This window comes from Giraffa tippelskirchi, chromosome 6 (genome assembly GCF_054371585.1).
Source record: "Giraffa tippelskirchi isolate mGirTip1 chromosome 6, T2T-mGirTip1v1.2.pri, whole genome shotgun sequence".
Classification (NCBI taxonomy): Eukaryota; Metazoa; Chordata; class Mammalia; order Artiodactyla; family Giraffidae; genus Giraffa; species Giraffa tippelskirchi.
The window spans coordinates 81699160-81726890 of record NC_137280.1 but is presented as its reverse complement, the minus strand read 5'-3'; the positions used below and the strand labels follow the sequence as shown (position 1 = coordinate 81726890).

General features: G+C 54.6%; 2 protein-coding genes and 1 long non-coding RNA gene across 4 annotated transcripts; 2 read left to right on the top strand and 1 right to left on the bottom strand.

Annotated features, from left to right (window-relative positions):
* Positions 1-6147: 6147 nt before the first annotated feature.
* GJC2 (gap junction protein gamma 2) lies at positions 6148-9668 on the top strand. Its single transcript, XM_081497819.1, has 2 exons — positions 6148-6213; positions 7370-9668. Exon 2 carries the CDS (start codon positions 7388-7390, stop codon positions 8675-8677), a length of 1290 nt encoding a protein of 429 aa, XP_081353945.1. The 5' UTR covers positions 6148-6213; positions 7370-7387; the 3' UTR covers positions 8678-9668.
* Positions 9669-10415: 747 nt separating this feature from the next.
* LOC145509286 (uncharacterized) lies at positions 10416-16371 on the bottom strand. The gene is made up of 3 exons (XR_014055983.1): positions 16193-16371; positions 14680-14745; positions 10416-10962 (listed from the first exon to the last, which is right to left on the bottom strand). It is a non-coding gene; the product is annotated as an uncharacterized LOC145509286 (long non-coding RNA).
* IBA57 (iron-sulfur cluster assembly factor IBA57) lies at positions 15991-26770 on the top strand. 2 transcript variants are annotated; one of them, XM_081497820.1, is made up of 3 exons: positions 15991-16443; positions 24618-24961; positions 25397-26770. In XM_081497820.1, the coding sequence occupies exons 1-3, from the start codon at positions 16103-16105 to the stop codon at positions 25786-25788; spliced, it is 1077 nt and encodes a 358-aa protein (XP_081353946.1). In that variant the 5' UTR covers positions 15991-16102; the 3' UTR covers positions 25789-26770. The 2 variants fall into 2 exon arrangements, with proteins under 2 accessions (XP_081353946.1, XP_081353947.1); XM_081497821.1 differs by having other exon boundaries at positions 16336-16767.
* The last annotated feature ends 961 nt before the right edge of the window (positions 26771-27731 follow it).

Sequence of the window (27731 nt, the reverse complement as noted above, 5' to 3'; positions counted from 1 at the left end):
GAAGGGCTCAGAAGGACTTGTTTCCTGGCCTGGAAAAGGTAGGATGTCACCAGGAGACCATGGGTGGGGTGCCATTTCGGGCTGAGCAGCACATTCTTCACTCTAGGTCCATGGTCCCAGGGACCTAGGCACAACTCTTGAAACAGCCAACCCCAAGAGATGACAGGTTCTTACCCTGACTGGCCCTCCATTCTGGGGGTCTGTCCATCTCAGGCCCCCTGCCCTCAAAAGAGCCAGACTGGGTGATACCTCTGGTGCAGTACGACTTGAGGGTAGGAGGAGGTAAAGGCAGAAGTCTGCCCCATCCCCCTGGAGGCTGCTAGGCTAGCTGATGAGGAAGGAGGGGGCGTGGGCCCCTAGCAGCTGGGACCCCTCAGGCCGCATGGGGCTGGCCAGCCCGCCAGCTCGGCAGCTGCGCTGCATCCAGAGGCCGGGGCCTTGGGCTCTTCAGTCCTGGGTGGAGGCTGGGGAGCCCCACCTCCATATGGACAGACACACTGGTTGGCACACCTGCCTGCTGTCCACCTTGCTCCTGCACTGGCCTTTATGTAGCTGAGGGCATCTTCCTCAACTCCTATTTGTGGGCACCTGCTAAGGCCTGTCTCCTCAGATCTGGTTCCTGGAGGTTAGCAGAGAGCAGAGCAGACTCCTGTCCTCCAGGAGCAGGCCCTGCTGCGCCACAGATGTGAGTGAGTCGTCCGGGTTGGGGTGCATGCAGGGCGGCTGGGCAGGAATGGGGAGTAGGACTGGGCAGGCGTCCTAGCAAGGGGTAGCATGGCTGAGGGACACAGCCAGTCCTGTGGTATGCTCGGCCTTCAGAGGAGCAGGCATTGGGGCAGGACGGGGGTATGCAGGGCAGAAAAAGTGACGCTGCCACAGACTGAGAAAGACGGCAGAGTGCGGGATGCGTTGGCTTTAGTGTGGCATTTTGGGGCAGCATCAGGGTAGATGGTTTAGGAGGGGTTGACAGTGGGGCACCCCATGGGGTCTGAGGGGCATAGCATCCTGCTCTTGGCCAGCAATGCCTGGGGAGGTCCTTGAGGGGCCCCAAGCTCAGGCAGGGGTCCTGCTTTAGCCTCCCATCCTTGCTCCTCTTGACACCTCCCTCTGCCAAAGCCCAGCGTTCTGTGGCCCAGGCTCCCCTGTAGCAGGAGCAGTCCAGGCCGCTCTACCATGACTCACTCCCCAGGCTTGTCCCCACCACACCCTCCACCCCTTGCAGGAAGCCCCTCACTTCCCAGGTTCCAGGCTAGAATGGAACAGAGGCGACCCTGGTTCCTCAGCAGACCCAGTGCTGTGGCAGAGCTCCATTCCTTCTGAGCATGCAGTGGGGAAGCCTCACCCTCCTGGCTGTGGAGGGAGCTTCCCAGAGGAAGGCCACTGGAGGGGGGTACAAGGCAGAAGGCAGTGTGCATGTGTGTGTGTGTGAGTGAGTGAGGATGAAGGACGGGTGTGCAGATGCATGTGTAAGTGTGTGTATCATGTGTGAGAGGAGGGACTACAGACCTGGTCAGCTCTGAATTGGGCAGCAGCAGGTCAGGTAATCATCCCTAAGAACCCATGAGGATATGGATTTTGATCTGAGAGCCCTGGGCTTCCTGGGACCCAACCCAGTGGGGACTAGGACCCCACCTTGGGGTGCCTGCAGGAAGGGAAATGGGGGTAGGCAGCTGGGAGGGGAACCTGGCCACTAACTGGTGTCTACACTGTGTGGGAGGCTGTGGTGTACACTGGAGTTGCTGGGGGCTGGTGAATGTGGCAGAAGGTCCCCAGGCCTGGGTTCTGGGTACCTTAGGTAGGGGAGGTATACACCTCTCACTGGCCAGGGGGTCCAGATAGGACATGACTGGGGCATCTAGGACATGGGCCCGGAGTGGGGAGGGATGTGGAGGACAACTTGCAGAAGCATCACAAAGCTGGCAAGGGGAGATCTCTGGAGCATCTACGGCCAGGCTGTGGGGAGACCAGTCTTGGGGGGCTTCGCACCAGTGGAGGCAGGAAGAAATTCCTCTGGGCATGCAGCATTAGGGACCGAGCAGCGGGAAGTGCTGCAGCTTCACTCTCAGAACTGTCCCCGACAGGGTTCTTGGGCAGGTGGGTGGGCACGCAGCAGGAAGGAGACCCTAGCCTCGGAGGCCTGCAGAGGTGGGGTTTCCGGAACAGGCCCTGATCCTTTATAAAGGCCGCAGTCTCCTAGGGTTGAGTCCACCTTGGGCTTCTTGAGGGTGCCCGTATGTCAAGGAGGGACCACCCAGTGTCCGCTGCACCCAGAAATCAGGATGGGGAAGAGGCTACCTGAGGTGCTGAGATTCCCAGGGAAGGGTTCCACCAGTCCTCTTAGTGAGCCGAGTACTCTGGAGTGGGGAGCACCCCAGCAGCCCCACCTCAGGCGGAGGAAGCCCACCCACAGTGCGAGGGGGCACATAGAGGAAGCTAGGCTGGGATGGGAAGGAAGTGGCTGGGCAGGCCCGGCCTCGCTGTACTGCAGGAGGCTGCCCTGAGCATCTCTGGGTCTCAGTCTCTGACCAGCCCCTCAGGGCCTTCATTCATATACAGGGGTGGAAGGAGCTTGAGGGGGAGAGTGTCCAGCTGCCCATCTCTGCAGAAGCCACTTTGTTGGTGCCAGAACCAGGGGTAGAGGGCCCAGCTCACCCCAGCATGGGTCATCCTGATAGCCCTGGAGCCCACGATGTGCCCTCCCACCCTCCTCCTAATAGGGTGCCTCCTCAGGCAGCTCTGGGTGACGAGGATCCCAGCCCCCTTCCCGGGGAGCCACAGCGTGTGCCCTGCTCACTGGCCAGTCCCCCCTCCCTCCCCAACTCCACCCTCCACTGAACTCTCCCAGGCCTGCCCGCCCCCAGACCTTGACCCCCAGGTGCACCTGGCCCCTCTGTCCTGGGCCCCACTTGAGTGGCCCCCACCCTCACTTGCTGTAACATGTAGCTTTGGGGGGGGTGTGGATTCCCTCTGAACAAATGCCAGAGGTCCCAGCAAATGCCAAGAACTTGTTCCCTGAGGGGCCAGCACCCGTCATACACCTTCCTCTCCTGCTGGCCCAGCCAGGGCTAAGCCCCCGCTGCCTGCCTCCTCCCGTTAGCACCAGACACCTGTGGGCCTGGCCTTTGCCTCCCACCTCTCCAGCTCTGTTGGGGTCCTTGTACCCCACAGCCCCAGGAGTGGTCACCAGTGAAAGTCCCTGCTCTGTACATGAAGCCTCCAGACGCAGAGAAAGCCGTTCCAGATGGGAAAAGATAGGGAGAAGGAGCTTGTAGTGATGGGGTAGGAAGCCACTTTAAATAAGATTTATTTTACAGCACCTGTGGTTTACAGAGAAACTATGAAGAGATCTAGGAGAGTTCTCATTTGCCCCAAACCCAGTTCCCCTGTGGCATGCTTGTCACAATCCGTGCACCAATATTGACACATTGCCATTAACCAAAGGTGCCTCACTTTCCACCTGTGTACTTTTGTTATCCTCAGGTCCCCTGAGGGGTGACTGTCCCCATGTCTCCCTGGCCCCTCTTGTGGGTGACTTCCTCAGACTTCCTTAGTTTCTGATGCCCTTGGGATTTTGAAGGTCAGTTTGTAAAAGCCCCTCCTGGAACTTGTCTCAATATATCTCATGATTGCCTGTGGTGAGGGTTTGGGAAGAAGGCCTCAGGGGCAGCAAGGTCTGTGCTCTCAACTTGGCTTCTCACTTTGGGTGGGGATCTCTTGTCACCAGCCTGCTGTCTGTCAGGTACCCCTCCTTTCCTCCATGCTGTGCTCTTTGGAGGAACACCCTCCGGAAGTCACAGAGGCTGCATGAATTATTTCGAGTTCTCTTCTCCCCCATTTAGTTAGTTATTGTATCATTTGTATCAGTGGGGACTCATATTTTTTACCTTGGGTTATAATCTATAAACCAATCTATAATAGTACTTTTACTTACTCTTGGCCAAATCAATCTGGTTTCAGACACTGGGGTCTACTTCCTTCAGCTCCCACGTTGTGTCCCTTTGACTCGCCTCCATCAGAGAGTGTGTGTGTGTGCGCGCGCGCACACGTGTGCTTCTCTCGGCTCCCACGTTGTGTCCCTTTGACTTGCCTCCATCAGAGAGTGTGTGTGCACGTGTGTGCGTGTGTGTGCGTGCATGCTTCAGCTCCCATGTTGGGTCCCTTGACTCACCTCCATCAGAGAGAGTGAGTGTGCGTGTGTGTGTGTGCATGCTTTGCGCTTCCCTCAGCTCCCATGTTGTGTCCCTTTGACTTGCCTCCATTAGTGAGTGTGTGTGTATGTGTGAGCACTTCCTCTGACACCAAGAGATGCTTCAGGCTCGTTTCCTGCTGCTGCCCTGCAACCAGCTGTTTCTCCACTAGCCCAGTTTCCTTTATTGGAGAGTGGGACCAAGGTGTGTTCATCGCTGTGGGGTGTTTTTCCATATAGGCCTGACAGGCGTGGTGTATATGCACGTGTCTATTCTTGTCCATACTGAGCTGAAGGTGAGTTCAGACCCACGTATCCAATGCTAAGCCATAACCATGTGGAACATTCCAGCCCTCTCCTCTCACTTGTCTGTAAGCCCCACACAGTGAGAACCCGGGCCTGCTCCCCATTCGCCAGTGGCTCAGTCCAAGTGCACAAGAGCGCAGAGCGCCCAGCAGGTGTCTGGGGTGGAGAGACTGGACGAGGGGCGGGGCTGTGGGCGGAGCGTGGGCATGGACAGGATGGGGCAGCAGCAGAAGCCTGAGTAGCGGTGGTTTCCGCGTGTGGGGGAGCGAAAGAGGGTTGGTAGTGCGCTGGGGCCAGGTACACTTGGCATTTTACTCCAAAGTGGGGAGGAGTCTCAGGAGCTCAGGTCGATCGGCTTCTGAAGGTGCCCAGCACAGGCGAGGTAGGCCCAAGGGGCTGCGGGACCTAGCGGGGTCTGGTCAGCGTCTCTCCTGATGAAGCAGATGGAGTGCGGGGCAGAGAGCTGTCCAATGGAAGCCCACCTGAGACGGAAGCCAATCTGGAGGGAAATTTTTGGGTCTGGTCTGCCTACGTGCCGGCGGCAGCTGGCACTAGAAGTCTGGATTTGGGGGACCACCAGTGCATGGCACTTAAGATGGTGCCCAGAGCTGGTCAGCATCAGCCCCCTGATCACAGAAAGATCCTGCTGTGACTGCATGTGTGACACAGGCCCTGCACGCACATGTACACAGGCATGGGCCCCTGGATCTAAAGAGCCAGAGCCTCTGCCACACACCCAGAGCTTGCCTGAGCTCCTCCACTGGCATTGGCGGATGGCGGAGATTTCCTCCCACAAGGCTTGCACCCTCTTTTTTTCCACATGACTCATCTCTGGGGAGGCTCTGACTGCACCCGGGTCAGCCCCCCAGGGCAAAGTGCCATCCTTCACACTTCAGGGCAGGGTCCGCCCAGTGCCATGCTAGAGCTGGTCTCAAGAACAGTCCCCACCCCCAACCCAGTGCTTGTCTCCTGGCGTTGTCCATGGGCCTTGTGGGAGCATTTACACCACAGGAGTTGGTGAACACTACACCAACGCTTTTCCACCAAGAGCCAGTTGTTAAATAACACACATAGAGGGTCGGGATTGTCCTGGCACCACCACCTTCCCTCCTGTTTCTCTACTGGCATCCATCTTGGAGGGGAGAAAAGTCGGGGCTGCTCTGCCATCCCTTTTTTGGGTTCCTGCACGGTGGGACTGTGGGCCCCAGCGTCCTGTGTTGTGGGACTGTTGAGGTCAGAGAAGGTGTCAGGTCCTGAAAGAGGGTTCAAGCTGAAGAAGAACATCCAGCTGAGTTCACCAAGACCTTCGTGGGGGTCATTCCTTCTTGAGGTCATTCCTTCATGGCCTGGAGAGCTGGGCATGTGCCAGTCTGTGTACCTGTGAATGTGTGCGTGTACACAAGTGCATTGCACATATGACTGTGTATATACATATGTATGCGCTTGTATACTTTTGAGTGTTTGCATGTGTGTGGCTCTGAGAGGGGCGTTGCACACAGATGTAAGGAAATAGGGTCACTTCCCCAGGAATCCCGGCTGCCCCCTCTTCCTGCCCCCACCCCTTGCTCCGGGAGAGGGCCCAGCTCAATAAAGAGGGCTGGGAGCCCTGAATGCCCCTGCTGTTCCATTCCACACCTGCCCACGCTGCTTCCCAGGCCTGTTCCAGAAAGAGGGGGCCAAAAGCATCAGGGGTCTTCCACCCCCAAACTGCACAGGAGCAGGTACTGGTGTGAAAGAAGGAGGGTGGGTGTTAGGAGGCTTCAGCCCCCTCCCCAGAGGCACAGGGGTACAGGGGTGTGCGCTCCTGCCCACTGAACCCCTTCTAGGCACAGGCCCCCTCGGGGATAGCTGGTCTAAGAGGAGCACTGGTCCAGGGCCTGTCCAGTGGCCACAGGGCTGTCTGAGTGTCTCAGGTGCCCGAGTGTGGTTGAGTGTGTGCTTCATGGTATTTGAGGGCCTTGCTGCACATGGTGCCACCTTGAACAGACACCCGGGCTTACCTCAGCCCTCAGCCAGGCTGTGCAGAGGACACAGGAGTGCTGTAATAAGAGGGAGTCGCAGCCTGGAAGGCAGGCAACAATCCCTGGCATAGCTGAACCAGTGGGGGTGGGGGGAGCATGGCCAGGATGCGGAGGCAGTGGGGAGGGGGCGCTGTTGGGAGATCTGGAACTGAGGGGGCTGGAGGCTGACAGAGCCACTGGGTCTGGAGGTGGATGGGACCGGGGTGTGATGGGGAAGCAGCAGGAGGCTGGAGGCTGAGGGAGGGCCACTGGGACTCCAGGCCTAGGGCACTGTGGGCTGATGGGGACTGGAGCGGCTGCCGAGTGAGGGCCAGGCAGACGGGAGGCTCAGCTCCTGGCTGGCCCCTGACACGCTGGAAACAGGACTCCAGCAACCGGGGTGCTGCAAGGTGGGAGCAGGCATCTGAGCCAAGGCCCAGACTCTTAAGTGAGGGTGGTCTGCTTTCTGGTTGCCCCTAAAGGCAGCTCACCTGACGGACTCCCTGTTGCTCTCAGGGCCTGGGCTGGGGTCCCCACAGGCTGGAGGACGAGCATGTCTTGCACAGGGCCCTGCTTTCCTGCAGGGTGGGGGGAGGGAGGGAGGGACTGGCCTTGCTCCAGGCCACAGAGACCTGGGGTCAGGTCTTGGAGGCAGCCAGGGCATGTGCTCAGCAAGGTGACCCAGCGTCTGTCCTTGTAGGGTCTGTCCTCTGGCTGCAGAGGCCTCAGCCTCTCTCTGTGTCCATCCTAGGGCAGGGTCAGGACTTGGGTGAGGGGGCACTCCTGGAAGGGCTCTGGGTGCCACTGTCCCCCCACCCCATCAGCCCTTGCCCCCATTGTCCTTGCCCAAGGCTGAGCTCCCGCTGGTGACCTGCAGGTCTTATTCCCCGCCCCTATGACCAACATGAGCTGGAGTTTCCTGACGCGACTGCTGGAAGAGATCCACAACCACTCCACGTTCGTGGGCAAGGTGTGGCTCACGGTGCTGGTGGTCTTCCGCATCGTGCTCACCGCCGTGGGCGGTGAGTCCATCTACTCCGACGAGCAGACCAAGTTCACGTGCAACACGCGGCAGCCAGGCTGCGACAACGTCTGCTACGACGCCTTCGCGCCCCTGTCCCACGTGCGCTTCTGGGTTTTCCAGATTGTGGTCATCTCCACGCCCTCCGTCATGTACCTAGGCTACGCTGTGCACCGCCTGGCCCGCGCCTCACAGGATGAGCGCCGTCGCGCCTCTCGCCGCCGCCCCAGCCGCCGCGCGCCCCGCGCACCCCTGCCATTGCCCCCACCGCCCCACCCAGGCTGGCCCGAGCCCACCGACCTCGGCGAGGAGGAACCCATGCTGGGCCTGGGTGAAGAGGACGAAGAACCGGGAGTGGCCGAGGGCCTGGGTGAAGATGACGAGGCTGAGGACACGGGGGCGACCAAGGGCTCAGGAGGGGACACAAAGGTGACTGGGGTCCCGGGGCCCGCAGGGCAACATGACGGGCGGCGGCGCATCCAGCGCGAGGGCCTAATGCGTGTGTACGTCGCCCAGCTGGTGGCGCGGGCCGCCTTCGAGGTGGCCTTCCTGGTGGGCCAGTACCTTCTGTACGGCTTCGAGGTGCGGCCCTTTTTCGCGTGTAGCCGCCAGCCCTGTCCACACGTGGTTGACTGCTTCGTGTCACGGCCCACCGAGAAGACGGTCTTCCTGCTGGTCATGTACGTGGTCAGCTGCCTCTGCCTGCTGCTCAACCTCTGTGAGATGGCGCACCTGGGCCTCGGCAGCGCACAAGACGCCGTGCGCGGCCGCCGCCCACTGCCCACCTCCCCTGGCCCCATGCCCCGTCCCCCTCCCTGCGCTCTGCCTGCTGCGCCTTCAGGCCTGGCCTGCCCGCCTGACTATAGCCTGGTGGTTCGCACAGCTGAGCGTGCACGCACCCAGGACCAGGACCTGGCCAGCCTGGCACTGCAGGCGCTGCAGGACCGGCGGGCACTTGGGGACCTCGACAGTCCACCTGGCCCTGGCCTCGCAGCAACTGCCCGGGGGCCCCCGAAGGCTGGCGCCCCTGCGTCCGGGTCGGGCAGTGCCACATCAGGGGGCACTGTGGGGGGCCAGGGTCGGCAGGGGATCAAACCCAGGATGGGCTCAGAGAAGGGCAGTGGGAGCAGCAGCAGGGAGGGTAAGACCACCGTGTGGATCTGAGGCCTCGCCTTGGGTGCTGTGCATCTTCCCTCCTTCCCAGGGCGGAGGCAGGGGGCTCCGGGGGAAGTCTAGGGGCTGGACACCACCTAAGGTGCAGAGCACAACCTGCCCTCCTCTTCCTCAGCTGGCTGCTCACCCCCTCCGGAGGGGTTACAGGGCACCAACCTTCTCTGCATCAGCATCCCTCCCTGCCTGAGCCCTGTCTTCCTCCAGGGTAGGGAGGGCAGTCTGGGAACCAAGAAGTGTCCCCACCTCTGACCCATAAGCCCTGATAAGCGGATAGGACTGTGGCTGGGGCATTGCCCCCTCCCAGAGCCACCCAGCTGGCCCCCTCAGGACAAGGGGGTCCCCCAGGCAGGAACTCCCCCGACTCCTGCCCTGTGTCCCGGCAGAGGCCCGTGTGTGACTCCAAGGGGGGCCTGGCTGGTTGTTGGGTTTTGTGCTTGTCCCCGCTCCCTGCCTAGCAAATGGGGTTCTTTCCCTAGCACCCACACTCTCCTAGTCCATGTTCTGGTTCTTGCAGAGCTAGAGGCAATGCCAGGTCTTCCTTGCATAGAAGGAAAAACAGTGACCACAGTGGTCAGAGGCTGCACCAAGTCCTGGTCTGCACCACTTCATGCCTCACCCCCACCGGGTCCCAAGTATGAGCTGCCTCGAGTGCCAGGTGCAACTGCACCCTGCATACTGTTTCCTGCCCAGACAGATCTGGAGCTAAGACCTTGCATAGGCTGGGGTGGATGGGACCGTGCCCTCTCCAGCTCTGTGCTGGCCTGGCGTGGCCCCTTCCTTGGGCACATACTTGAAATTCCGAAAAGACACTGTCCTCCCTTGCCACTCAGACCAACAGGGTGGTGGTCAGGGGCTATGACTTTGGCCACGCTGAGGGAAGGGACTCTGAAGCTCCTGCCACAGCCTCTTCCCTCCAGCCCCCTCTCCAACTCAGACACAGCCTCCAAAACAAAGGGAGTGAAATAAAACTAACTTTTGTTTACAACCACATGTGCATGTGTGTGTGTGCCTGTATGTATGTGGGGTGTGGTGGGTGCATGTGTGTGAGTACACACATACGCCTGTGTGTACGTGTCCACCACTGGCCTCTCGGGACACATGGCTCAACTCTAGGATGACTGGGAGAGGAAACTACTCTTCAGGGACCATCCAGGGAACAAGGCCCAGGTAGAGCCCCTGCAGCCCCCTGGGACACTCGGGTACAGCTCTGTGCCAGGCAACAGGCTTGGCCCAAAGGAGAGGGATGCTTCTGAAGGAGAACAAAGAACAGCAAGGCTTGCATGCTTAGAGCCCAAGGTGGTAGCTCAGAGGACAGAGGGGCAGTCCTATTTCTGGCCCTGGCATTATCCAGATGCTGGCCAAAGCCTGCAGTGGTAGCTTTTGTGGGGAGCAAAGGTGAGCACAACAGGGAAAACAGCTGCTGCCAGCAAGGAGCCACCTTGGTCTAGGCTTCAGTGACCCCTGCCATCTCCCAGTCTCCCTCCAGCCCACGGCAGACCCTGAGAGGTTCTCTCAGACTGCAAACCCTCTCTGGGGTCCCGGGGCCAATCTCCAAGCCCAGATGAACCCCAACCTAGCCTGCCTCTGGTCAGATGCCAAATGAAGACTGAGTCTCTTTCCCTTGTGGGGTCTGACTGGCTGGTCCGAGGTGCCAAGTGAGCCTTGGCCCCAGGTAAGCCCCACCCCGATGAAGTCCCAGATGTCAATGCTGGAAGCAGAGCCTCAGAGGGAAAGTGAATCCAGATCCAGAGCAGGGATTCACCATTTACCTCCCCAAGAGAGGAAAGTCTATGGATCTGGCAGCCCTGGATTTGGGGCTGTCACACATTTGTCATTAGGAAGACTGGGTCTCTGTGGTGGGGAACATGCCATCCAGCCATGTCTGGCTCCTATCAGTGCGACTGCAGGCAGTGAGTAGCAGAGCTGGTGAAGGACATCTGCAAGGCACCATTGTGGGTGAACACCCTTGCCGTGGCCCCCTCCACAGCTTCCCTGCGGACAGCATCCTGCAGCCAGTGGAGGCCCTGCAGGACCTCAGGACCTCAAGGAGATGAGTGGGCATTCCAGGTGGGGAATGGTGGGAGACTTCAGGGTTCAGAACCACCCTAGTGACTGGAGAGGGCTGGTGAGGAAGGCAGGTGTCCACTTCCAGCAGGGCTCGGAGGTTGGTTCGATCCTGAAGGTCAGTGCCCCCACATCTCAAGGCTGTGATGCACCCTTGATGGTGACAGGGTCCCATAAGGCTGGAAGGTGGGGCATGAGCACTCAGCATCTGCCTGAAAAGAAGCCTTAAGTCAGCAGACAGGGAGACCCTGGGCAGGTTTGTGCTTGGGAAGAACATTCTTGATTTCACTGTGACAGTGTCCAGGGAGGCCTCCTCCCACCCACAGAGAGGAAGCTTTAGGTCATGCTCAAGGGGTCAGGACCTCATTCTCTGGGCCCTTCCTGAACAAAGTAACATCAAAATCTCACCCTCTCTAACTCGAGTTGGTTCCCTGGTATAGTTGCAGCCTGGACTGCCTGGTGGGGCCAGGGGTGGCTTAAAGATTTCCTCACTCACTGAGCTGGGGGTCCATGCTGGGGTCCCTTGATGTGGTTTGGACCTCCTTAGAGCCAGCAAAGGCCAACTGACTCTTATCACCATCCCTGAAGGCACGTCACTTCACATCACAGCAGTCATAGGCCTGCAGGATCCATCTCAGTGGGCCAGTGTCACACTGTAAGGGCATGTGGAATAGTTTCCGCAGCCCCCCTAGCCAGGTGTGAAGCTCGGCACAGCACCCCACCACATGTGAGCTCAGGGCCTGTGCAGCCACAGCCCCCAGTCCATAATTCCCCCTATACTGTGTAGCCTGGCCAGTTTCCATCAACTCAGTCCTCCCACTCCTAACTGGTTCAGATGCAGTTTGCGGCTTCTGGGTCACCAGGAGGAGGACTCTGCCCAGGGGCTGCTAGGGAAGTCTCTGCTGCATGTCTGTGACACGGAATTCAGGTGGGGTCAGCCTGTGAGTCTCTGTGTGCAGCAGGTTGGTCCAACACCAGTCTAGATGTTAGGGGGAAGGTGTGTTTTTAGATGAAATTAACATCAACAATCTGTGGACTTTGATAAAGCAGACCATCCTCCCTAGTGTGGGTGGCCCTTATCCAATCTTTGCTCCCTTAAAGGCAAAGACAGATTCCCAAAGAAGTGATTCAGCCTCCAGATGCCAGTGAGGGTCACGTCTGTGTGTCAGTTTCACTGGGTCCTGGGGTGCCCAGAACTAGCACGATCCTGGGTGTGCCTATGAGGGTGATTCTGGATCTGCACACGGAATAGGGAAGATGGGCCTCAGTGAGGGTGGGCCTCGTCCAGTCAGGTGAAGGCCTGAGAAGAACAAAAAGGCAGAGTCAGAGAGAACCCCTGCCTGACAGCTTGAGCCAGCACACTGGTCTCCTGTCTTCAGACTCAGATTCAGGCTGGGTCTGCAGCATGAGCTCCCCTGAGTCTCTAGCTTGTAGATGGCAGATTTGGGGACTCCCTGGCCTCCACAGTGGAGTGAGCCAATTCCTTATAATCTCTTCCTCTGTGCATATTGAATTGGTTCTGCTTCTCTGGAGAACCTCAACTAATACACAGCCCATCAGCCAAAGGTTATCAAGAGCATACCAGCTGTGAGGAAAGCTGCAGATGGGAGTTCTACTCTGAGAAGTATCTCAGTCAGCTCAGTCTGTGTAATACCACAGACTGGGTGCTCAAACAACAGACATTTATTTCTCATGGTACTGAAAACTGAAAGTCCAAGACCAAGGTATCAGTACCTGAGCCCTCTCCTTGGCGTGTAGGCAGCTGTCTCCTCCCCAGGGCCTCACACGGTCTGTGCTCTCATTTCCTCTTCTTACAAGGACACTAGTCTATTGGATTAAGGTGTACCCCAGTGACCTCATTTTACCTTAACCACCTTTTTAAAGGTCCCATCTCCAAACACAGCACCATTCTGAGGTCCTGGGAATTAGGGTTCCAAAATGTGAATTGGGGGGATGCAGTGCAAACCATATTAGAAGGGGGATGTCAAACTAAAAGCTCAATCACCACAGAAGAGATCCTAAGGCATAGGCCTCCTGTCTCAGGAACTTAGGGGCCTGGGTGCACCACTGTGATCCTGTATGTTTTGTGAGCTTTTGATGGGGGTGACTTAGGATTTAGTCATGTCCTCCCAATTGATGTCACTAGCCATCTCAGTGTCATACACCAATTTCTTGATGTTCTGGACAGTCATAACCATGATCTCATGGGTTCACTCCACTATTTTAACAGGATGCCCATCTCCTACCTAGGACATAGTATTTAAGATTCTCAGAGGTGGAGCCCAACCACTAAACTTGGCACTTAATGCTCAACTTAACTACTTAAAAAAATAGTGCCTCTCAGTGCCTGGATGGCCATGAGGATGAAGAGCTGAACAACTACTGCTCCTCATCCCTCATCTTCTTTGCTCTGGAGCAGGCTGGTGTGTTGAGCCTAGGTCATCCCAAACCTGCTTCACTACCTATTGGGGTCCTCAGGCTGTGTGGGGCCCACCCAGGTCTGCACAGGGGCAGGGACAGGCCAGGGAAGTGGCTGGAGCAGGATCAGACAGAATGACCTTGTCTTATTCTCATCCGTTTCCATGGCTGGAGCCAACTCACCGGCTGCTCAGGGAGCTCGTGGAGGGCTGCAGGGAAGGGGGTAACCAGAATGGGGGCAGCTTCCTTCTTCTGACTTTGGGAAGGGAGGAGGCCATGAGGAGAGAATAACAGGAAACAACCCCTGGCTGGCACCAGCTGGGAAACAGGGTCTGGGACCCCCAGGGCTGCTTATTTTTTAGCTCTTAGATCCCCACCCCTTCGGACAGCTCCAGGGCCTGTGGCCTCACAGGGAGGAGGCTGTGCATGGTACCCAGCAGCAACCTAAGCCCCCAGCTGGACCCAGGCCAGTGAGTGGGGTTCTCTGAGGGCACCCTGAGGCCAGTTCAGAGTTCCCTCCACCCAGACTTGTAGGCATGAGAAGCTGCAGAGAGAGGACCAGAGGAGTAGTAGCCAGGCTGTGCCTACATGCAGGTGTCCCTGCTGTCAGACTGGCCAGGCTGGTGCAGAGACCTGAGAAGGCTTCCTGGAGGGAGCCTGGAGCAGTGCTGGTGGGTAGACTCTAGAATGGTGGGAGGTGCTGCCTGCTCTGTTCACGGAAGCAGCCACCAGCTGAGTGTGGCTCTGGATATTTCAGTGTGGCCCATGCAGTATGGAGCTAAGTTTCATTTGAGTTAAACTGCATTTAAACAGTCCCTGGTGGCAGCAGCAGCCCTGCTCAACCAAGTGGGCTGAGCTTGGCACTGGATTGGGAAGGTCAGGTAAGGTTCCACGTGGCTCAGGGTCAGTCTGCTGGCCCTTCCTGCGGGTTGTGCTAGTGGGAAGCATGTTTTCTGCTGGCCAAGGGATGGGGTGACGTGAGGCTGGAGGAATGCACCCCCCACCCCATGTTGTCCTTGAGTGGTTTCCTCCCTGCTCTCAACAGGGTTGGCAGGGAGGTGCTAGGTCACCCTGGGAACAGAGGCTCAACAGAGCATGACCTTTTCCATGAAAGGCCAGTGAAATCACATTCCAGACCTGACTGGTCACAACCAGGAAGCCAGCTGGGAGGGGATCAAGGGCCTGGGAAACCCTAGGGAGCTCCTTTATGTTAATGAGGTAACTTTTGAAAAGGCCCTAAGGATGGGGGTGGGTTGTCAGGAGAACCAACCTTGTAATTAGAGGGTTGGAGCTTTCAGCCTCACCCCAGCGTCTGGGGAGGTATGAGGGGCTGGAAGTGAATCCATAGCCAATGGCTGATAATTTAATCACTCATCTCTCTGTAATGAAGCCTCCATAAAACCCCAAAAGGACTGGGTTTAGAGAGCTTCTTGGTTGGGGAACACATGGAGATTTAGGGAGAGTGGGTTGTGTTCAGAGGGCAGAGAAGTTCCATACCCCTTCCCACATACCTTGTCCTTTGCATCTCTTTCATCTGGCTGTTCATGAGTTATATCCTTTTATAATAAATCAGTAATCTGGTAAGAAAACAGTTTGAGTTCTGTGAGCCACTCTGGCAAAATAATTGAACTCAAGGAGGGGGCTTTTTGGAACTTCTGATCTATAGCTGGCTGATCAGAAGCACAGATGCAACTTGGACTTTGACTGGCATCTGAAGGCAAGGGGTGGGAAAATGTGTATCTGTCTGTGTGCATGTGTGCACGCACAGTCTAATGGGATCTGATAATACCTCCAGGTAAATGGATTAAAAATTGAATTAAAGTATAAAACACCTAGCTGGTGTCAAAAAATTGTGTCATGTGGGGACCCCCCCCCCACATTCAGTGATCAGAAGTGTCAGAAGTGAAGGATAGTGCCAGAGTATAAGATACACAGGAGTATGAGTTCTACACAATAACTAAAGGAACTGAAAGTAGAGTTGCACACCTGTGTTCATAGTGTGTGCCGAGACCCCATGGACCTTAGCCTGCCAGGCTCCTCTGTCCATGAAATTCTTCAGGCAAGAATACTGGAGAGGGTTTGCCATTCCGTTCTCTAGGGAATGTTCCCAAACCAGGTCTCCTGCATCGCAGGCAGATTCTTTATTGTCTGAGCAACCTAAGAAGTCCCTGTGTGTTGGAAGCAACATAAATGTCCCATCGATGAGTGAATGGATCATCTAGATGTAGTGTGTGTGTATATATATATACACATACATATATATACAATGGCATATCACTCAGCCTTTACAAAGGCTGACACATGCTACATCATGGAGAAGCTGGCAGACATAAGCCTGGCAGACATGTCCACAAAAGACAAATACTGCATGACTCCACTTCCATGAGTTTCCCAGAGGGGTCAGGCTGATAAGAGACAGACTGGACTGGCATTCCCAGGGTCTGGGGAGGGAGACAGGGATGTTCATTTGATGGGGCGGAGTTTTGGTCTGGGAAGATGAGAAAGTTCTGGATGATGGGGATGGCTGCAAAACGGTGTGAACATGCTCAATGGCTCAGAAATGTGCACCCCAAAATGGTAAAGATAGTAAAGTTCAGGTTATGCGAGTCTCAACACAATAAAGCAAACTGAGAACTGAGGAGCAGGCCAACTTGCACGAGCAGAAGTCAGCCCAAGATGGGTGTGTGGGCCCGACGCACGCTCCGCCCACCTTCACCCCAGCCGCTCAGGCAGGGCACGCTCGCCCGCCACCAGGGGCCGCTGTGGCCCCAGCCCGCGCATGCTCGTACACACCCCGCCTAGCGCACGCCCCGCCCGTCAGCAGCCAGGGGCCGCTGTGGCGCCCGCGCGCACCGCTTCCCGGCCCCCCCACCCGCCCCGTGCGTCCGGCCGCCCGCCCGAGCTGCTGCCCGGGCCGCCTCACTCCTCCCCAAGATGGCGGCCGCGGCGCTGCTCAGGGGTGCGGCTCCAGGGTGCGGCGGCCCAGCCTGGAGCTGGCGGCTACGCGCGGCCCCGAGGCGCCACCTGGCTCACAGCGGGTGCTCTCAAGGCGGTGACTCCGCTAGCGGGACCACCTGGGCCTGCTTCCTGCTGGCCGAGCGTGCCCTACTGCGCGTGCGCGGGCCGGACTCGGCGCCCTTTCTTCTAGGTCTGCTGACCAATGAGCTGCCGCTTCCGGGTCCTGCGATGGGCGAGGCGTCAACTTCGGCCCGAGCGGGCTACGCCCACTTTCTCAACGTGCAGGGACGCACTCTCTATGATGTCATTCTTTATGGGTGAGAGCATTTTGTAGGACTGGTCCCGGGGGTCGGGGTATCACCCAGGGAAAGAGCACCCCGGAGTGGGCATGAGAGGACTTGGGGGGTGAGCTCCCACGGGAGAGGCAGACACTGGGGAGGGACGGACAGAAGGCAGAACTAACGACATCCAGAGGCGGGATACCTAGGGGAAGGAAGACTACCACTAGCCCGGGACGGACATCCAGGAAAGGACATTCACGATAGGGAATCCAGGGGAAGGGACATCTGGGAATCTGTGCACAGGGTGGGCCGAGGTGAGCCCGCAAGAGAGGGCACCTGAGGATGGAAGGAGCGCCCAGGGTAGGGCACTAGGAGACCCGCACAGTGGGCAGAGGGGTGAGCACCTGGGGGAAGGCAGCCACAGGTGGGCTGAGGCCAGCTCCGAGGGATGGGCCGGCGACAGTGACTGTCGCCTGGGAGCATTTACACCTGGCCTCTGCTCATTCTCAAACCCACTGCACGGAAAAGGAGCCACACTGCAGGGAGCAGCCTCTGTGTCACTGGCTTGTACCACTATTTCTTGAGTTCTCCAATGTACACGCATTTCTCTCCAATATCTCTCCGTATTCAGTGATATTAGCGTTTGGTGTTTTACATCAGTCTGTGCTGATTTTATCTTGTGTGTGTCTGATGGTCACCAGGAGGAGCGAAGTCAGTGGCCTTGTCCTCTGTCCTGTAGAGCTTTCCGTTTTCACTTGCTTAGCTTTCTCAGACTTGGTTTCTCTAGAACCTCTTATGCAGTTCCAGGCTGCTGCTCTGCCTACGGCCGCCCGGAAAACTCTCGTGTCCCTCTTCTGTTATGGGTTTTTGTCTGCATCTTCCTAAGTGTACTTCCTGCCTGCTGGCAGAGTGCACTCTTTACTGGCTTGTTGAGAGGTAGGATACTTCAGCGGAACTTTGACTTCTTCCAGTGGCTTTACCCCATAACGTGTGTGTGTGTGTGTGTGTGTGTGTGTGTGTGTGTGTGTGTGTGTGTGTGTGTGTGTAAGTGAGTCAGTCGTGTCAGACTCTTTGTGACCCCATGGACTCCTCTGTCCATAGGTTTCTCAAGGCAAGAATACTGGAGTGGATTGCCATTTCCTTCTCCATAATGGATAACTTGGCTGGTCCTAAAACTCGGCAGAAAATTGCCCCAGAAAACGTTCAAACCACAGCCTGTCTTGCAGCTGCTGGCATTGTTGTCAGGAAGCCTGATGTTGTCTGACTTCTGAGCCTTTGAGGGTGACTGGTTTTTCTCTGGGTTCTCTCGGGGGCTCATCTTCATCCTGGTGTCTTGAAGTGTCATGATGATGGGTTGTATTCTGGGTCTTTCATATCATGTTGCTAGGCACTTGGTGGGCTCTGTGACTGTGGGACAGGAATCAGTAAAATATGACCCTTGGGCAGATCTAGCTCTCTGATTTTGTAAATAAAGTTTGACTGCATTGCTACATGTCCATTTGTTTATATACTCTGTGGCTACTTTTGCTTTCCAATGGTAAAAGTATAATTAATAATGTAATAATGTGGTAGAGATTGTGTGGCCTCATACCTAAATTATTTTCAGTCTGGTCTTTTACAGAAAATATGTGTGGTCCCTGCTCTGTGTCCCCTCTTTCAGAAATACCATTGTCATTATCTGTTTTATGTAATTATTATATTCCCAGTAGTTGGTTAACCTCTTTTAAAAACTACATTCTTTGATTATCTTAAGCCTTCCATATCTGTAACATTCAGTAGCCCCTATAATGGTCATTTCAGTTTTTAATTTATCAGTGTTGTAATGTTTTGGTCCTCAAATTTTCTTCCTGAGTCTCCAGCCTGCCTTTATATCTTTCTGCCTTTGCATTCTTCCTGTAATGAAGTTATATCCTGATAAGTCACTCTACAGTATAAAAAATACATATTTTTCTGTTTCTAGGTTTTTTTTTTAATCTTTACATCTTTTCCTCTGGTTTGGCGTGTTTTTGCTTAGCCCTCAGTTCTTGTCAGCAGGCATGAGGCATGTACACAGTAGTTCTTTCTAGGCGTTGTGTGTGCTGTGATCTGTGTGTAGAGGAGTTTGTTTTTCTCTCTGTTCACTGCTGAGAGTGGGGTGTTGGGGTGCCACTTGCTATCTGTGTGCTGAGGGAATTGGTGTGCACTGTGATGATGTCCCCTGACCCTGGTTGCTCTGAGATTCCAGCTTAAAGTCCTTTGTGGGGCGTGCAACCCCCACAGGTGGGGTGGGGTCTTCATTCCATCAGAGGGAGACAGCCTGAATTAGTGGTCCCACTTCTGAGCAGTTGGAGGAGGGAAGACCTGAGAACTCTCCCCTAGATGGCCACTCTTGGGCCTGGGCCTGGGCAAACAGTGCGCAGGTTCGTCTCTCCCAGTTCTGTGCTGGGGCATGGGGTGCTGGGCCTTCTGGCCTACCGCCCTACCCTGATGTTTCTGTTGGGGTATGTTTCTGGTCTGACGCCCGCTGTTGGTTCATGAGATGTGCTCCTTCCCCTCCTGGTTGCTGTTGACTGTTTACCTACATCTGATCTCACTGAGGTCTGCTCTCTGAGGGAAGGGGACACGCTGGCAACTGGGTGTCCAGCCTGGAAGCCTGCGGCCTTCCTGCTTTCTTCATGGTTACTCTCTGCATGGCATTTCCTCTGTATCCTGTCTCCAGAGTTTTTCTTTTTCTTCTTTTTTGGCTGTGCTGTGTGGATTGTGGGATCTCAGTTCCATGACCAGGGGCTGAACCTGAGCCACAGCAGTGCAAGTCCAGAATCCTAACCACTTAGGCCACTGGGGAGCTCCCTGGAGTTTTTCATTGAAACTGTCATGCTTCTAGTTTCCCATCCTTGAGTTGTTCCTTCCTCAGTGCACCCTGATCTTGTTTCCCGAATGTAGCACCATCTCTCAGACAAAACTTTAGTTTTTGGTTTTTAAAGTAGACTCTTTTAAGAGAGTATCCTGGTGGCCTAGTGGTTAGGATTCCAGGCTTTTACTGCCATGGCCTGGCTTCAGTCCCTGGTTGGTGAATTGAGGTACTGCAAGCCACATGGTATGGCCAAAAATAAAAAAGGGAAGACTTTTTAGAGCAGTTTTAGGTTAATAGGAAAATTGAGAAGGCAAATTGAGATTTCTCATATCCTCTCTGCTCCCACACATCCATAGCCTCCCCCATTATCAGCCTCTTCCCCCAAAGTAGTACATTAGTTACAACTGATGAGCCTGTATTGACATCAAAATTACCCAGAGTCCTTAGTTCACATTAGGGTTCACTCTTGGTGCTGTGCTTTCTATGAAATTGGATGAATATTTTATAACATGTATGTCCCACTGTAATACCATACAGAGTAGCTTCATTGTCCCTAAATGTCCTTTGTGCTTTACCTATTCACCCTCCCTCCTGACTCCTCGCCACCACTGAAAGGATCTCTTTGGATCTGAAACTGTCTCCATAGTTTCCCTTTTTCCATTGTCACATAGTTGGGGTCACAGAGTATGCAGCCTTTTCAGACTGACTTCTTTCATTAAGTAATATACGTTTAAGTTTCCTCCATGTCTTTTCAGGGCTTAATAGCTCATTTCTTTTAGTGTTGACTAATACTCTGTTGTTTGCATGTATCAGTTTATATATCCATTCATCTATTGAAGGACTTGCTGTTGCTTCCATATTGTTGTGATTATGAATAAAGGTGCTATAAACATCTGTGTGCAGGTTTTCTGTGTAGAGGTTAGTTTTCAACTTCTTTAGGTGAATACCAGGGAGTGTGATTGTTAGACTGTAAGGTAAGAATATGTATAGTTTTATAAGAAACCACCGAAGTGTCTTCCAAAGTGGCTGTATCATTTTGCATTCCCACCAACAGTGAATAAACACTTCCCGTTTCTCCATATCCTCACCAGCCTTCGGTGGTGTCAGTGTTCTGGATTTTGATCATCCTGATAGGTGTGCAGTGGCAGCTTGTTGTTTTAATTTCCTCTTCGCTGATGACAACTGACATGTAACATCATTTCATATGCTGTTTGCCACCTGTATGTTTTCTTTGGGGAGATGTCCAGATCTTTGGCTTGCTCAGATTGTCTCATTGAGTTTTCAGTGGTTTTGTATGTTCTGAGTGACAGTCCTTTGTCAGATGTGACTTTTCAAGCCTTTTCTCTCAGTCATGGCTTGACTTGTCGGCTCAGCTGAGGCTTTGTGTTTGAGGTCTTTCCTCATCCCGACCATGTGTTTGTTCCTGGGCCCCTGTCCCCACGATGGAGGTGTTAGGTACTGGCTGTTAGAGGAGTCCTGCAGGTGTTGTGAGCTGGGCTGCTTGGCTCTTGTGGGACCCAGGCGTGCCTCTGGGGGCCACTCCGGCAGGCTGGCTGGTGAGGTCTGCTGCCCCCTCGTCTCCCTGCACGCCTGGTGCTGGTCTCAGCGGGATCCGTGCTGAGCCTGCTTGCGGCTGGGTTCTGGGCAGTGTTCTCTGGCTTGTGTGTACCTGGCGGGTGGGGGGAGGGTGGGGTGGGACGCGGGGCTGGTGCACCTCTTCATCCAGGTTCCGCCCGCCAGGCTGGCTGGCGAGGCTGCAGGTGCCCTCAGCCTCCTCTTCCTGCTGCTTGGTTGTGCCCCGAGGATGGGCTGCCAGGCTGGGCAAGGAAAACTGCGGGATGCTGAGGTACATCTCAGACAGACACAAGTGACTTTTTTGGAGATGACCTATGCAGTGTTTGGGAAATACTTACACTAAAGAGATTGTTCAAGAATGAATTTTTTTCTAAAATGCAGATTTGATTGGGCATCATGTATTTTAACTGGCAGCCCTACTCAGGGGCACTTTGCAGAGTCTTGGTGTATTTGTGGTCGTCACTCAGGTGTGGATGTTCCTGGCATTGAGTAGACTGGGCCCAGGGGTGCTCTCAGTGCCCAGCAGTGCCCAAGATGGCCTCACAGAGAATGTTCCAGCCCAGACATGGGCTGTGCCAGCTGAGCAGAGGCTCACCATACATCACCACTTCCCCTGCTGACCTGTCCCCTGTTACTTAGCTGCAGTAGGGGCAGCAGACAGTCTGATTTGGGGTGGTGGGGTGCAGGGGTGCTTTGCAGCTTTGCTGGCCCTGAGGGGCTGAATGGCACAAGGCCATTTGCATAGGTAGCTCAGAAAAAAAGTGCCAGAGCCCAGAACCTGTCTGTTCTCCACCCTCCTTCTCTTGCACCCTGTGGAACATTGGCCCCATGAGTGAGATGGGGGCATCAGCCTGGGTCCTGACTACCCTGGCACCCTGGTGGTCTCTTAACCAGCCCTTCCCAGACCCCTGCCCCTGCTGGGCCTTGACCCTCCTTGGGCATGGTTTTACCTGTGTCTCTTCCTCCTCCCTCTGCGGTTTACTGTTCCCCAATGGCCTCACATTCTGTCCACCCATGCCCATTTCTTCCTCTTGCCAGTATTTCATATTGTTTCTATCTGCTTCCTTTATCAGAGACTTAAGAAATAGAAATATACCTACACATGGTTAAAAAACCTAGTCAAGGCTTTTCATGAAAACCGACTGACTGCCCTCTCTCTTCTCATTGGCATGGACCCATCTTCTCCAGAGGCAGCTCATTTTTCAACTTTTTATTTTGAGATAATTATAGATTTATGGGAAGCCACAAAAAAATGAACAAGGAGGTCTCATATACCCTTCACCCAGTCCCCTCGGTGGCAACATCTTGCCTCCTATAGTCCAGGGTCACATTCAGTGGGGGGTATGGGCCAGCCACAGGGCGCACGCAGGTTCTTCCAGATTTCCACGTGTTCGCTTGCATGCAGCTCTGTGAGTTGATCACACATGTAGACCTCTGTATCTTCGATGAAGACAGAGTTCTTCCGTTACCATCAGGCTCGCTTCTGCCCTCTATGGGCACACTGCCCTTCTCATCCCCTCAGCCCCACAGCCGCTCCCCTGCTCACTCTCCATCTTTATGATCCTGTCATTTCAGGACTATCATACTAACAGAGTCTTTTGAGATTAGGTTTCACTCACCTTGATGCCCTTTGGATTCATCAATAGTCTCTTCCTTTTCCTCGCTTAGTAGTATCCCATTGAGGGACTGGATCATGGTTTGTTCAACCATTCACCCACTGAAGGATATTTTGGTTTCATTTCTTGACTGTTAAGAATAAAACTGCTTCTAATGTTCATGCCCAGGTTTTATGTAAACACCTGTGGTGTTTTCTAGGATAAGTGCCCAGGAGTGCAATGACTAGATTATGTGGTCACTGCGTGTTTAGTCCTATAAAGAACTGCAAACTATTTTCTGGAATGTCTGTTCCACCTACATTCCCACCAGCAAGGTTGAATGATCCATCTTTTCTGCATCCTCACTGCCTTGAATGTTTTTATTTTAGCCATTCTGATAGTTGTGCCTTGGTATCTTGTGGTTTTAACTTGGCTTTGCGTCGTGATAAGTGACTTTGAACTTCTTTCCGTGTGGTTATCTGAGGCAGCACCTTTGAACTCTTCTGGTTTTTCTGGCGGTTTAATTCCATCTGTAAATGATCATTTTCCCAGCCCTCAGCTGATCTCATTTTGACTTTCTTTGAGGACTGTTTGGAGGGTGAGGCGATAACCTGACTTGTGCTGCAGCCTGCTCTTTTCCACTTTCTTCACATGCTTGTTCCTGTACTTACTTGACCCTTGGCTGATAGTTATGTGTATGGATCTGACAGAGTTTGTGCTGGAGGGTGAAGCCACAGAAATCAGCACACCAAGCAAGCTGCTGCTTCTTCTTTTTTTTTTTTTAATTTTGTTTTAGGAATTCTCTGGTGGCACAGTGGATAAGGAATCTGCCTGCCAATGCAGGGGACATGGGTTGGATCCCAGGTCCAGGAAGATTCCACATGCCATGAAGCAACTAAGCCTATGTGCTGCAACTACTGCAGTCCACACACCTAGAGCTTGTGCTCCACAAGAGAAGCCACTGCAATGAGAAGCCATCACACCGCAACCAAGAGCAGCCCCCACTCGCCGCAACTAGAGAAAGCCCATGTACAGCAACAGAGACCCAGCACAGCCAACAATAAACAGAGAAATTTTAATTCTATTTGTTTTAAAAAATATTTTCTTTGTTTATTTCTGTTGTTTTGGCTGTGTTGGGTGTTAGTTGCGGCACGCGGGATCTTTTCTTATGGTGCCTGGGCTCTTTGTCACAGAGCGTGGGCTTCTCTCTAGGTGAGGCCTGCAGGCTCAGTAGTTGTGGCGATCTCAACCAGGGATCGAAGTTGAGCCCCCTGCATTTGAGGGCAGATTCTTAACCTCTGGACCACCAGGCAAATCCCTCCCCCATCGCCACCCCAAGCAAGCTTCTGTAGCTCTTTCCTTGGCACTTAACCCTTTCCTGTCTGGGGAGAGGGTCAGAGGCACAGCTGATGGGTACCAGCTGATGGCCTTTCTTTTTGATACATGCTCCTGAAGGTTTTACCCACTTTTCTGTCTCAGCTGCCATACAGCTGTGGGTCCTTGCTTAAGCCACATCTGTAATCAGGATTCTAGCCATGTACTTCTCTGGGTCCTAGACATCTCCACTTAGGGCCCCTCCATCACATCTGACCACGCACTGGCCTCTCTGTGCTCATCTGTCCGTAAGGGCCCCACCATCCATTCATCAGTGACACCAGGATCTGGGTCATTTCACTGGATGTGGGCTCCCTGGAGTGGGAGTCAGGATGGCTCTGGGCCCTGATCAGGTTGCAAGGCTTCCCTAGGGGAGGTGGGAAGTGGGCATGGGCTGAGTGTGGCCTCACCATGCACCTCACTTGCATCGGCTGACTGCCGACCTCCCAGCTCTTCCTGCCTGCCAGCACCCCTCCTGAAATCCACTGTGTGCCCTGACTTAGGATCCTTGGCTCCTCAGTGCTTCTCAGGGCTGGAGGTGGCACATTCTGACTTTAGTGTGGCCGCCTGAGCCTTTTCATCTCACCTTGACCACTGGACAGCACTGTGGTCCCAAGGCTCTGCTTCGCACATGTCCAGCCAAGGCCTGTCCTCCCCCGGCTGGACTGTTTGCTGTGGTTCCCTCCCTGGGTGGAGAAGGAAGGGTGCTGTGCTGTGCAGCGGTGCTAAGTGGTCCAAGGGGCTGGTGCACTTGGGCGGCACAGCCACACCAGCCGGGACCGACTCCAGGCACTTCCCACGGTGTGCCCTGCCACCCCCGCCTCTCCCCGCAGGCTCCCTGAGCGCTCCAGTGAACAGCCCACCTTCCTCCTGGAGTGTGACAGCTCAGTGCTCGATGCGCTGCAGAGGCACCTCTTGCTGCACAAGATCCGGCGGAAGGTTGCAGTGGAGCTGTGCCCTGAGTTGCGAGTGTGGGCGGTGCTGCCCTGTGCTGCCGGGGAGGCCGGCGGGTCGGTGCCGCTGCGGAAGAAGGCTGAGTGCGCCGCCATCCTGACCCGTGATCCCCGGACTGCCTGCATGGGCTGGCGGCTCCTCTGCCGGGATGAGGGTTCAGCCCTGGTGCCCGGGGGCCGTCTTGGGGACCTCCAGGATTATCACCGGCACCGGTACCAGCAAGGTATGGACATGGGGTTGGACCTGGGGAGAGGTTAGGTTTAGGGGAGCTGATGCTGGATGGGGAGGAGGGGCAGGGTGGGATGGGAGGGGACAGAAGAGGTGTGACCCGGAACCCTGGGAAAACTGCATGGTGAGTCCAGGTACTGGGAGGAGTCAGGGGATAGAGCAGAGTTCTGGGGTCGGGGTAGGGTCTTCACTAATGGGTAGTATCGAGGGCCAGACCAAGATGCTCACCCAGAGACCAGAGCAGGGGGCCGGAGTTGGGACCTAGAGGATGCGGAGGGACAAAGATGGAAGGGGGTCTAGGAGGGACCCGGAAGACCGTGGGAGTCAGATGGTGGGACTCCTACAGGCCAGTACCCCTGGCCACCCTGGGTTGAGCCTCCAGCTACGGAGGACACCTCAGACCTCACCAAGCCTCTCCCCACCTCTACAGGAGTTCCCGAGGGTGTCCATGACCTGCCCCCAGGAGTCGCGCTGCCCCTGGAGTCCAACCTGGCCTTCATGAACGGCATCAGCTTCACCAAGGGCTGCTACATTGGCCAGGAGCTGACAGCTCGCACCCACCACATGGGTGTCATACGCAAGCGCCTTTTCCCCGTACAGTTCTCAGGTGCCGTTCCTGGTGGCAGCATTGCCCCCGGCGCCTCTGTGCTCACCGAGTCAGGGCAGGCCGCCGGCAAGTACAGGGCCGGGCTGGGGAACGTGGGTCTGGCCCTGCTGCGGTCTGAGAAAATTAAGGGTCCTCTCCACATCAGAACCTCTGAGAGTGGCCTTGTGGCCCTTACTGCGTCTGTGCCAGACTGGTGGCCCACAGCCACCAAGTAGTCTCGGATGCCCCCGCGCTCCTGTACAGGGCCTCATCTACTGCACCCTCTAGGCCAGCCCCCACTTCCTTGGGTGGCCCAGTTGAAAGAACACACCCGTGGAGGGTCCCCAAACATTTGTGGGCCTCCCAAAGCTACTGACATGGCAGGGAATGCTCCTGCAGACAGCCCGGGTGTTCCCAGCCTATCATGCTTCCTGGGGATGGTCCTATGCTCAGGGTGGCTGTCCCTTCCCTGGAAGTTTTATGGCTGGAGCATCAGGAACCCTCCTGAGGACTGAGGGTGGGTAGAAGTGAGCCCTGTGCCTGCCTCTGTCCTGAGCAGTGCTACAGCTTCCACCAGACCCTGGATGAGGTTCCGAACCATACTGATCCATCGACCAAGGACAGAATGTTCCAGGATGCCTCTGGGCTGCACACACCCCTCTGAGCCTATTTGGGCAGGCTTGGAAAGGGAGCTTCTCAGTGTCTGCGGTGGCTGAAGGGGCAAGTGGACTCCGGGAATTGTCTTAGCATGTTGACTTGGGGGCGTGTCTGAAGGTGGGAATCTTGTGGGGCCAGGTGGAATGGCAGTACCTGTGAGTAGAGGCACAGGCATTGCTCACACCCACCTGAGTCCTCCCAAGCATACCTCTGTGCTCAGTGGCACCAGCTGGGGGAGCCCCAGTACCGTTTTATACCACATCTCCATAGCTCTGGCCCCACAGTGGCACTGGCAGTTCCTTCCTCCCCTTCATAGCCCTCCTGAGCTCAGGGTAGGGAGTGGCTGCCTTGGGATGGCAGGGCCCAGGCTGCAGAGAAGAGCTTTTGCTTGCTGTACTTGCTGCTGTTTTCTGATGTAGGTATGTCTTCATAGTAAGAGGGTGACTTACTTCCCCATTTTAAACCACTGACTTTCATTTTCCCACTGCAATGTGAATCTTGTGGTTACTGGGTGTCCTCCCTGATGCCCCAGAGTGTCTATTAAAGTGCGACCCACAACCAGCCCATGTGGACCTCTGGCTGCTTTCTTTCTTAACTGTATTTATTTATTTTAAATGTTTATTGGAGTATTGCTGATTTATAGCATTATGTTAATTTCTACTGTACAGCAAAGTGAATCAGTTCTTCATATACTATATCCAACTCTTTTTTAGATTGTTTTTCCATACAGGTCATTATGTAGTATCAAGTAGAGTTCCCTGTGCTATACAGTAGATCCTTATTAGTTGTCTCTTTCATTTATATATACTGGAGTGTATGTGTCAATCCCAATTTCCCAATTTATCCCTACCCCCTTTCCCCCCCTGATAATCACAGGTTTGTTTTCTACATCTGTGACTCTATTTCTGTTTTGTAAATAAGTTCATTTGTACCATTTTTTTTAGATTTCATGTGTAATCTATGTCATGTGCTATTTGTCTTTCTTTGTCTGACTTACTTCACTCAGTATGACATCTCTAGGCCCATCCATGTTGCTGCAAATGGTATTATTTCATTCTTTTTTATGGCTGAGTAGTACTCCATTGTATATATGTACAACATCTTTATCCATTCTTCTGTTGATGGACATTCAGTTTGCTTCCATGTCCTGGCAATTATCAAATAGTGTTGCAGTGAACGTTGAGGTACATGGATCATTTCAAATTATGGTTTTCTCTGGATATATACCCAGGAGTGGGATTTCAGGATCATATGGTAGCTCTATTCTTAGTTTTTTAAGGAACTCCCATACTCTGCTCCATAATGGCTGTACCAGTTTATGTTCCCACCAACAGTGTAGGAGGATTCCCATCTCTCTGTACCCTCTCTCGCACTACTGTTGATAGATTTTTTTTGGTGAGAGCCATTCTGACCAGTATGAGATGATACCTTCTTGTAGTTTTGATTTCCATTTCTCTAATAATTAGTGATGTTGAGCATTTTTTCGTGTGCTTTTTGGCCATCTGTGTGTCTTTTTTGATTG